This window comes from Notothenia rossii (genome assembly GCF_949606895.1).
Source record: "Notothenia rossii genome assembly, chromosome: 10".
NCBI classification, from domain to species: domain Eukaryota; kingdom Metazoa; phylum Chordata; class Actinopteri; order Perciformes; family Nototheniidae; genus Notothenia; species Notothenia rossii.
The window spans coordinates 60,719,400-60,730,613 of NC_136908.1; the positions used below are offsets into that span (position 1 = coordinate 60,719,400).

The following is an 11,214-nucleotide window of genomic DNA, read 5'->3' on the forward strand; positions in this document are numbered from 1 at the left end:
CAGCTCTAGTTTACGCTGGTAACGACCTAGAGCACACCCCTCAAGTCCAGAGATGTAATCCGAAGACATGCAGCGATTTCTTCAGTCGTTAATTCAGAAAAAAAACCTAGTGCCCTTTGCCTGGCTACGTTAGCTAGCTGTTTATATTTGCACCTCCAGGAAAATGGCGTATTTTGCGCGTTGCATTGTGGGTAGCTCGTGACGTCACTGTGTGTGAAAGCATTGTTGTTGATGTTGGCGAAACGCATCAGCAATGACGCGGTTAACGCGGGGGTGAGGAGGAGAGGCGGGGCTATGGCGTCATGGCTTTCAGGGAATGATCGTATAGGGCGTACACACGGAGCCGTAAGCGTTTAGTCCTCAGACCTACCCACTTTGAGAGCCGTTATCAACATGTATCGGATTCGGGCTCCGAAGCCGCGTTTCCGATAGAGAACGTTAGCGTCAACTGATATCGTCTCCGTGTGGGCGGGGCCTAATTTAATCCCTTTTAAATAGTAAATTAAACTCGACTATAAGTAGGAAGAGGCACTAACACTATGATAATCCTGTAGCACGCACACACACACAAACATTTAAACCAACAGTTTTTATTTGGATTCTAAGAACTATATTGACATGATTGACCACAAAACCCGGCTCAGAAAGTAATTTCTAATTAAAAAATATAAAAATAAATAAAAAGGATGATGTTAATGTAGCTGTAGAGAGATGAGTAAAAACTGGAAGCAGACGTCGTGTTTCCCCTCAGCCGGGTTCACTTTAATCTCCTTTAACGAAGTGTCATCGAGATGTATTTAATTAGTCCTCCAGCAAACTTTCTAAATGTTTCCAATAAACAACACAGCGGTGATTCAGTCTGTAAACAGCGTAAACACAACAGACTGATAACGCTTTTTAACATACGTGAGAATATAGAAATATCACCAGCTGATAATATCTTTTGAGATATGTTTCAAATTCATTATAATCGTTGAATTGTATTTGTAAGCAAAACATGTTGGAGTGTCAGCTCATCAAATGTCTAATGGGTTAAAGTTAAAACTACGGAAGCCCTGAAGGCCACATTTTTTGCTGATAAACCATTTTCTAAGTCTGATCAAAACTGTTTTTATGTTGAACTGTTTTTTATAATACGATCATGTTTTTCATCTGTAATAATTGTAATCGTTCCCAAGAAGTGCATCACTACCTCATGTCGTAAACAGCGGTGAAAGTATTCGTTACATTGCAGTCCAGGAACATGATGTAGATTGTGAGTTAGCAGGTAATGAAACATTGATGTTAATTAAAAAAAATAATTAAAAAAAATCAGCTGCTGAAACGTCCCTGTTTGTACAGAGGAGACATTTCTCTTTTTAAATCAGACTTAGAAAGTGGATTACAAGTGTTTATTTTTTATCTAAAATGTGGAGTGGGAGTGGAGAGTGTGTGTGTGATTGCAACCTGATGTTTGTGAACACACCATATTCTCCTATTTCTTTATTAAAAGCCAGCGAGGTGCAGAACCCGGCAGCGGGGAAAAAACTTCACGTCTGACATTTATCCAGAACATTTTAAAAACACCTCCTCTAACACCAGCTTAAGGACAACTGTGTTAACAAAAAAAAAAGAAAAAAAGGGGTTTTAATTGTACATTTAGTCACATGAATACAGAATAAACAAATGGCACATTGAATTCCTAATTTTAAAAATAAAGTGGTGCTCGAGGAACTTTCTTACCGAGGAGACGAGTTAAATAAATTACTACCATAAACGTTACATACAAATCTGGAGTAGTATATACAAAGGAGTTATTAGACACAAAAAAAAAATCTACAATTTTTAAGTTTAAAGACAGCAGTAGAACCGTTTTTTTTTTACATAGCAGGGTGTGTGTTAACAAGTGGTTTCTGTGTGTGTGTGTGTGTGTGTGTGTGTGTGTGTGTGTGTGTGTGTGTGTGTGTGTGTGTGTGTGTGTGTGTGTGTGTGTGTGTGTGTGTGTGTGGGGGCAGTCTGACAAACCATGGATATAAAAAAAGTGACGCGTTTAAGTGAGGGAGATTTCTGTACGTGACTTTCTAAATCCCAGCATCCTTTGAGGAGACGTCAGGTATTTTTCTCACTGAGTTCATTTCATTAGCTGTTATGATTAAAGCTGCGCTCACCTCTGACCTTTCTATGAGCAACCAATCAGATTACAGATGAATGTAGCGTCCGAAACAACCAGAAACAAAATGGCGCATCATGTGAAAGCAGCTTCAAATCCTCCGCGATATTACAAGAGAAAGCTCTGAGAGCGAGTCTGTACGTGTCCACAGTCCTTGTTTAACGTACAGTAGATGGCTGTTAAAGGGGGCAGCAGCTCAAATAAACAAGTGTGTGAAATTTAAAGTCTTTTAACCGTGTGATAATACAATCTGTGTCAGACGGGAACTGGACAGTATGACATAAATCCGCTTCAGTTCCCCCCCGTTACAAATGTGAGAATTCAAAATCTAGCGTGCAGACCACCATCTACTGTAAGTCATACAAGTAAGTCATACAACCGCACACCTAAGCATCTCTTGAAACCAAATGAAATGCCACCAAGCAGAACATAAGGTTGTATTTCTAAGCTCTTGAAATGTGGATGTTTTGGAGATTCAAAGATGTATGCTAAAGTTTTCCCGATGTGATTTTACTCGTATCAGTTCACTAGCTTTCAGCTCGTGGATTAGCTTCTAACGGCTAACTAAACAGCTGTTCATGAAGCATAACCAAATTCCAACTGAACTGATAGTTTAATAAGATGTTAGTTAATTGAATGTATCAACAAATTAGCATCAGTAGCTACTAGCTAATGTAATCTGCTTAACCCTCAGGTTTCTCTGAAAACTCACTCAGTGGAAAAATACCCGACTTTCCCGACAGTTCCTGACAATATCCATCTTTTTAAAAAAAAAACATTGTCTCTCCGAAGCATCTCATGATATCCCTCCTCTGAATCTCCTCCCACCTTTTTTAATAAAATAAAAATTCCGTCAGCGTCCCTTAAATCTGCCGATAGTGGTTGATCTGAGTAAAAACAGAGCTCAGTGAGGGAGGATTTACGTCTACTTTGTAAACACTTTTAGTGAAAGTTCACACTCAATACCTGACAGTAACTCCCCCTTACACACCCCCCCCCCCCCCCCCAATCACTTTGATTTCTGCGACTCATTCATGGCTTTCACAGTATCTTCATCGCCCACACACTGCATCTTTCTGGGTAATATTTTTGAAATATGACAAAAAGAAAAAGGGAAATCCTTCATGAACCGTCGTTGAAAAGCTCCTCGTCCGTCATTTCCCCCCCTCTTGATTCCCTCCATCGGGCAACGAGAGGAACGACGAGTGCTTTCAGAAGTGTGTGTTCCTCATCGCCTGAGTCCTGTTGTGAACACGGAAATGTTGAGTACCCCAACGTTTTATGCTAGAAATGTATAGCACGGGTCTCCAGCTCATAGAAACGGCCGGATGCTAACTTAGGGCAATTTGCACTAATAGCATTCGTGCGTTAATTAGCAAATGGAGACAATATTTTGGTCAGTTTTGGAGGTTATTGAAAAAAATGGCCATATATTTACCCCCTGTGGGCTGATTTTGAAGTCTTAGGGGACTCTGGGTCATTTGAAGTGAACGTAATAATTGTCGTTTTGTCCTCCCTATATCCAATGGTCACAAAGGTAGTCAAAATCAGCCCACCAGGACTACAACTATGGCCGCTTTCTGGTTAAAACTGCAATTTTTTTTATCCTTAAAAATGTGAGAAAAATCCTCAATAACCTCCAACATTGTCTCAAACTATTGTCTGCATATGCTAATTAATGCTAACTGCCCAACATATGCAAGTTAGCATCCAGGAGTTTCTATATGCTGGGAACCCGTACTGTGCATTTTGAGGTTTCAACATCTCGTGGTCAGAGCTGGCAGGTCGACTACAGGTTTTGGTCCATTTTTTAGATCGTTTTTAGGCTCATCCAGAAATGCTTCAATTCGTCTTCGTGCATACTTCGTGGTCCGGCTGTCGGGGGGGGTGAGAGGCTGCGTCTCCGTGGTGACACGACAGCGAGTGGTTCATCAGGGACTTTGTTTTTTTTCCTTGTTTTTCTCCTTTTTTTATAACAAAAACACTGAAACGTTGTGACGCAAAGTTATTAGTTCAACACTAGAGAACGGAGCAGAGCTTAAAGTGGTGAAAGGGACTGTTTCTTTCTCTGCCACGCTGTGATTGGCCCGCAGAGATGTCCGTCAGGTGCCCACAGCACTGCTCATTGGTTCATTAAAGAGTCCCGCCTCCTCTCTAGGCGTCTGACAGGCAGCTCTGCACACTGTCCATCCACAGCTGAGCGTTCAGGCTGTCCTGCGCGCAGAAGTTGTAAACTCGCTTGGTCGTCTTGAGCTGAAAGAAGCAGGGAATACAATTAACATTAAAACACACACACAACCACCCACACACACACATAAACTGTCTGTCTGTCTGTCTGTCTGTCTGTCTCCTAAAAATATGAACATTTCCTGCTTATCTCCGTTTTATGTGTCAGAAATATAATAAACAGCCATTTTGATAACCAGTTATTGGATTTAGATCCAAGTTTCCGGATTATTAGTTGAAATAAACAAGCATTTTGTGGACGTCACTTAGATTTCTTGGCAAAAAAGTAGTTTTTTGAGATGATATAGACAAAATTAACAAACAGAATAGTAACAGAAATGGTCATTTGCTCCAAGAAAGTGTAAATATATAAAATCCATTATTGACCCATTCAAAAAACCCTACACTTATCTAACATATGCATTTGTTACTCACATCAAAGAAGGCTTTCTCCTCGATGTTTTTCGGCGCTCCCATGGACGACGTTCCCGGATAAACAGACTCCACGTCGCCGAGTTCGATCACGCCTTTACACTCTTTATCCTGCCGAGTCTCGTAGTATCTCAGCTGCAGGAGGAGAAACGTTATGAGATAAGACTTTATTTATCCCCATATATTTATTCCATCATTAAAGGTCCCCTATTATACTGTTTTTCATCAATATATCACAGCTCTCAGATATATACAGAGCCTGTCTCTGATTGGCTGAAACCCCAAACAGATCATTGCAGCATTACCCATAATCCCCTCTGTTTCAGCCCTGTATCTAAAGTGCTGATTCTCTGTCTGATGAAAATAAGGAGCCCCTCCCCACGCCCCTCTGAGAGAGATTTGGTTACAAAGAACTCAATGGTGCTCTAGGAGGAGATTCAGGTGATAAGTGGGGGGCGGGGTTACCTCGGTTACTGATTGGCTAATGGTTACTCAAGCCAACACATTGTTATGACATCACAAAGTGGCCAAAATCTGATCAGCTCATTTTCAGACAGGTTTTTATAGAAATGGATCAAAAAGAGAGAGAATCTTTGTTCCTGAAACTTTCAGAGTCTCTTTCCACAGAGGGGACACATGTTGATGTAGAAGAGACATGAAGAAGAGGGGACACATGTTGATGTAGAAGAGACACGGAGAAGAGGGGATACATGTTGATGTAGAAGAGACATGAAGAAGAGGGGACACATGTTGATGTAGAAGAGACATGAAGAAGAGGGGACACATGTTGATGTAGAAGAGACATGAAGAAGAGGGGACACATGTTGATGTAGAAGAGACATGGAGAAGAGGGGACACATGTTGATGTAGAAGAGACATGGAGAAGTGGGGACACATGTTGATGTAGAAGAGACATGAAGAAGTGGGGACACATGTTGATGTAGAAGAGACATGAAGAAGAGGGGACACATGTTGATGTAGAAGAGACATGAAGAAGAGGGGACACATGTTGATGTAGAAGAGACATGGAGAAGAGGGGACACATGTTGATGTAGAAGAGACATGAAGAAGAGGGGACACATGTTGATGTAGAAGAGACATGAAGAAGAGGGGACACATGTTGATGTAGAAGAGACATGAAGAAGAGGGGACACATGTTGATGTAGAAGAGACATGGAGAAGAGGGGACACATGTTGATGTAGAAGAGACATGGAGAAGAGGGGACACATGTTGATGTAGAAGAGACATGAAGAAGAGGGGACACATGTTGATGTAGAAGAGACATGAAGAAGAGGGGACACATGTTGATGTAGAAGAGACATGAAGAAGAGGGGACACATGTTGATGTAGAAGAGACATGGAGAAGAGGGGACACATGTTGATGTAGAAGAGACATGAAGAAGAGGGGACATGTTGATGTAGAAGAGACATGAAGAAGAGGGGACATGTTGATGTAGAAGAGACATGGAGAAGAGGGGACACATGTTGATGTAGAAGAGACATGAAGAAGAGGGGATACATGTTGATGTAGAAGAGACAGGAAGAAGAGGGGACACATGTTGATGTAGAAGAGACATGAAGAAGAGGGGACACATGTTGATGTAGAAGAGACATGGAGAAGAGGGGACACATGTTGATGTAGAAGAGACATGAAGAAGAGGGGACACATGTTGATGTAGAAGAGACATGAAGGAGAGGGGATACATGTTGATGTAGAAGAGACAGGAAGAAGAGGGGACACATGTTGATGTAGAAGAGACATGAAGAAGAGGGGACACATGTTGATGTAGAAGAGACATGGAGAAGAGGGGACACATGTTGATGTAGAAGAGACATGAAGAAGAGGGGACACATGTTGATGTAGAAGAGACATGAAGGAGAGGGGACACATGTTGATGTAGAAGAGACATGAAGAAGAGGGGACACATGTTGATGTAGAAGAGACATGAAGAAGAGGGGACACATGTTGATGTAGAAGAGACTGGATTTTGCTCAATAGGTGACCTTTAAATCAAATTAAAGACCCCCCCCCCCTATCTTACCTGATGTTTGGTTTTGTCCAGAACGAACCACCGAGGTTTCCATGGCTTCAACAACGCGCCTCTCTTATAAAGGATGCCTTCAAAACTCCTGATGGGAGAAGAGGGAACGTTCTAGATGTTAGGGGTTAATCTGACAGCTGAGCAGAGGGAGGATTTCTAACAGCGACAACTAGACATGCTAACAAAGGTATCAACTGTAGCTGTGAACATGACAGGATGTGTGATTACCTAGAAGAGCATCAGGACTGTTTGAGGCATATGATAGCTATGTGATTAACATGATGATTCAGCCTCTATGGAGAGAGACATATGACAAGCATGATCATTTTTGACGTGGAGCTAATCTGAAGTAAACATTGAATACTGCTTTCTATTCCTCCATCTTGTGACTGTGGAACTCCCTCTCTTGTACCTCATTCACACCAACGCAACTCCGTTTTTTTTTGAGAAAAAGTCATAATTTTGAGATTGAGAGAAAGACAGAATTTTGAGATTTTGAGGAAAAAGTCAGAATTTTGAGATTTTGAGGAAAAAGTCAGAATTTTGAGGAAAAGTCAGAATTTTGAGGAAAAAGCCAGAATTTTGAAATTTTGAGAGAAAGTCAGAATTTTGAGATTTTTTGAAAAATTCAGAATTTTGTACATGACGGGATGAATGATTACCTACAAGACCCGGTATTCCTCCATCTTGTGACTGTGTAACTCCCTCTCTTGTATATCAGCATGTGAAGGACACTGTTCAGGAACTAGATCCACCATCTGGCCCCCCCCCCCCCTACCTCACTGACCTCCTCATCCTCTACCAACCCCCCCGGTCCCTTAGATCCACCTCAGCCGGTTTGCTTTCCATCCCAAAGGCCAAACTCCGGAGATAAAGCCTTCTCTGTGGCTCTGGAACTCCGTGAGTCTGAGTCCCTCACCCTGTTCCAGTCCTGCCTCAAAACCCACCTCTTCAACTCTGTATCCATAAGCCCCACCCCCCCCCCCCCCTCTCAACCAACTTCCTCCTGACTGCTTTTCTGTTTTTTTTTGTTTCTTTTTTGTTTTGTTTTTGTTTTGATTGCCTACCCTCCCTCCCAAATGTAAAGCGTCTTGGGTTCAAGAAAATCGCTATAGAAATATAATTTATTATTATTATTATTATTATTAGTTGATGCTCTGTATGTGATGACTACTTCCATTCTTGAGCGGATCACAAATACATGGATCCTTAGATTGAAGCCAAAGCCGGGGACGAGTGATATTTTTCTAACAACATACAATATGCATGTCCCTTGTATATGTTGCCCTCTCTAATCTCCTCTGGGTGCCCACCTGTTCTCGCTCTCGGTGCTCTGGAACTGGCTGTACAGCGTGCTGGTGCTCGGCCTCCCAGGCACCGGGGTGGAGGTGGCGCTCGCCTCGCAGTCCAGAGCCAGGTTGATGGAGGAGCCCACGCCGCTCTCCTGCAGGTAAACACCCTGAGAGCGCCGCTGGTGGCTCAGGTTGGACGACATCAGGAGGGAGCTGGAGAACGACGGCTGTGGGAGGAAGAGAGGAGAGTCAGGTTGGAGAGTTTGAATCCATGGGAAAGTTGTCAACAACAAAGGAGGGAGGTATAGCAAGGTCTCAATGTGATATACTACTTGTATCATGAAGGCTTCTGCAGTTTGCCTTACATCCCATACTGAGAACAAACCATAGCTTGCTGGTAACTTTAAAAACGGTCTGTGGTGCCAGAATCTTTACATTTTAGAGCATGTCTTTCAGGCGGAAGCCATCATAGAAAAGACCATTTGTTTGAGCGGATCACGCGGGCGTAAAATTGAAGTGGCTGCCAGTGAGTGTTTTACTTTGATCTCTTATACCTCATTCACACCAACGCAACTCCGGTTCAAGCTCCGAGCTAGAGCTTTTCAGGTTCAGAACCGGTTCTTCGGTTTAGCTCCGGCTCTTTTCACACCGCCCAGAGTCCGACTGGTGCTGCGTCATTGTTTGCGTCATGACGTAACCGTTTGCGTGCCTGCTTCATAAAGCCAAACCGCGCGGAAACCCCTCACAGCTGACACCGACGACAACAACAATGGCCGACTGTGCTCCAGCTTCCTCTGTACCTCTTCAGAAGACCAGATTCCCAGTAGCTAGCTGGTCTCTTCAGTGGACCACTGCTGCTTGTTAACTTTCTCCATCGTTGTGTACAAACTGGATAAACACGGGCTTTTTGTTGTTGTTCAGGAGTTGATCCCGCCCCTGCCCCCCGCCTTGACGTAAGCGTGACGTATGTGGTGCTTTTGCTCTGGCCGGATAATGTTTTGGTGCTCGAAATGAACCGGATTCCGGAGCTAAGAGGCTGCTCCGCTGCGGTGTGAACAGGAAAACCCGGTGCTTTTCAAGCTCCAGCTCCGAACCGGCCCTGAAACACCGTTGGTGTGAATGAGGTTTATGTGGACACAGGTCCCTAACTGCATCCTGCTTTTTCACCACAAGATGTCAGTGGATAGCATTCCCCCTCTGTCTATACATCCTCCTGTCAGTCAGCGTTTACATTACATTACATGTCACTTGTTAGACGCTCCCCACAGGGACACAACGACATGCTGACTGCAGTGGGGTTTGAACCTGTGACCCCCTGATCCCAACACCAAGGCTCTATCCACTGCGCCACACGCCTTACTCTTTAGTTTAGTAACCAACATGTTTGCCTTCACCTTGCTCTCCAGTTTGGTCTCTGTTCTCTGCGTGCTCTTGATTTTGTCCCAGGTGTCCTTCCACTTGTCGGCCGTCTGCCCCAGCTCCGCCTCCAGGCTCTGCAGGTCCTGCAGCAGTTTGGTGATGGCGTCGGGCACCACTTTGCTCAAAGAGTCGTAGCACGGCCACACGATGCGGCGCTGAGATTTGGGCCCGGCGCTGTCGGGTTTGTCCGGCGTCTCCTCGGCGACCCGCTCCGGCCGGCCCCTCAGCTCCCAGTCGTACGACGGACCCTCCGACAGAGTCTCCTCCATGTAGAAGTCCCACACCTTCAGGTTGGAGTTGAAGGTGTACGGTCGCAGCACCTGGAACAAAACATGACTCTTTAACACTCGTGGTGTCTTTCAGGTACCTGTGAAGCCTTTGTCCTACGCACAACCATTTCCTTCAGGATAAAGAAGGTCCTCTCTCTTTCCTCTCTCTTTCCTATCTCTTATCTCTTATCTCTCTCTCTCTCTCTCTTATCTCTCTCTCTCTCTCTCTCTCATATCTCTTATCTCTCTCTCTCTCTCTCTCTCTTATCTTTCTCTCTCTCTCTCTCATATCTCTTTCTCTCTCATATCTCTCTCTCTCATATCTCTTTCTCTCTCTCTCATATCTCTCTCTCTCATATCTCTTTCTCTCTCATATCTCTCTCTCTCTCTCTCTCTCTGTATCTCTCTCTCTCATATCTCTTTCTCTCTCTGTATCTCTCTCATATCTCTTTCTCTCTCTCATATCTCTCTCTCATATCTCTCTCTCTCTCTCTCTCTCTGTATCTCTCTCATATCTCTTTCTCTCTCTCATATCTCTCTCTCTCATATCTCTCTCTCTCTCTCTCTCTCTCATATCTCTCTCTCTCATATCTCTCTCTCTCTCTCTCTCTCTCATATCTCTCTCTCTCATATCTCTCTCTCTCTCTCTCTCTGTATCTCTCTCTCTCTCATATCTCTTTCTCTCTCTCTCTCTCTCTCTCTCTCATATCTCTCTCTCTCATATCTCTTTACCTCTCATATCTCTTTCTCTCTCTCTCTCTCATATCTCTCTCTCTCTCTCTCTCATATCTCTCTCTCTCTCATATCTCTCTCTCTCTCTCTCTCATATCTCTTTCTCTCTCTCTCTCTCTCATATCTCTCTCTCTCATATCTCTTTACCTCTCATATCTCTTTCTCTCTCTCTCATATCTCTCTCTCTTTATCTCTCATATCTCTCTCTTTATCTCTCTCTCTTATCTCTCTCTCTTATCTTATCTCTCTCTCTCTTATCTCTCTCTCTCTTACGTAGCATAAAGTATACAGTGTAAATAATCACCCAAATCTGTGTTTCACATTTGAAGCAAACCATAATCTGACTTATTAGAAGTTGTATTCTAAACGTATGGTTAATAAACTTCATTTACACAACAGAAAACATCAGTTCTCAATTAAAACAGGCTCAAATATTCAGTGATTTTACAATTTGACCCCAAAAAACTGCACATTTTAATCCTTTTCCTCGTTTTAAGCATGAATTGGTCATAAAATGGGATCTGATCTTCATCTAATTCACAAGTACCGGCAAACACGATACTCTAAAGTCATGTCTTTAAGAACACATGTAGAAAAAGTGAACCCTTGGATTTAATAACTAGTAAAAGCTCTTTCTGCAGCAATAACCTCA

The 11,214-nt window shown here is 43.2% G+C and overlaps 1 protein-coding gene across 1 annotated transcript in view; it reads right to left on the bottom strand.

The window, feature by feature from the left end:
- Positions 1-574: 574 nt before the first annotated feature.
- The window catches only part of LOC307022801 (uncharacterized protein), a 30,676-nt gene continuing 20,036 nt past the window's right edge, over positions 575-11,214 (bottom strand). Inside the window, exons 12-16 of the mRNA XM_079655693.1 lie at positions 9,537-9,917; positions 8,164-8,369; positions 6,851-6,938; positions 4,811-4,942; positions 575-4,402 (exon numbers count right to left, since the gene is read on the bottom strand). Coding sequence (XP_079511819.1) covers positions 4,304-4,402; positions 4,811-4,942; positions 6,851-6,938; positions 8,164-8,369; positions 9,537-9,917 — 906 coding nt within the window. The 3' untranslated portion in view covers positions 575-4,303. The remainder of the gene's footprint in view (positions 4,403-4,810; positions 4,943-6,850; positions 6,939-8,163; positions 8,370-9,536; positions 9,918-11,214) is intronic.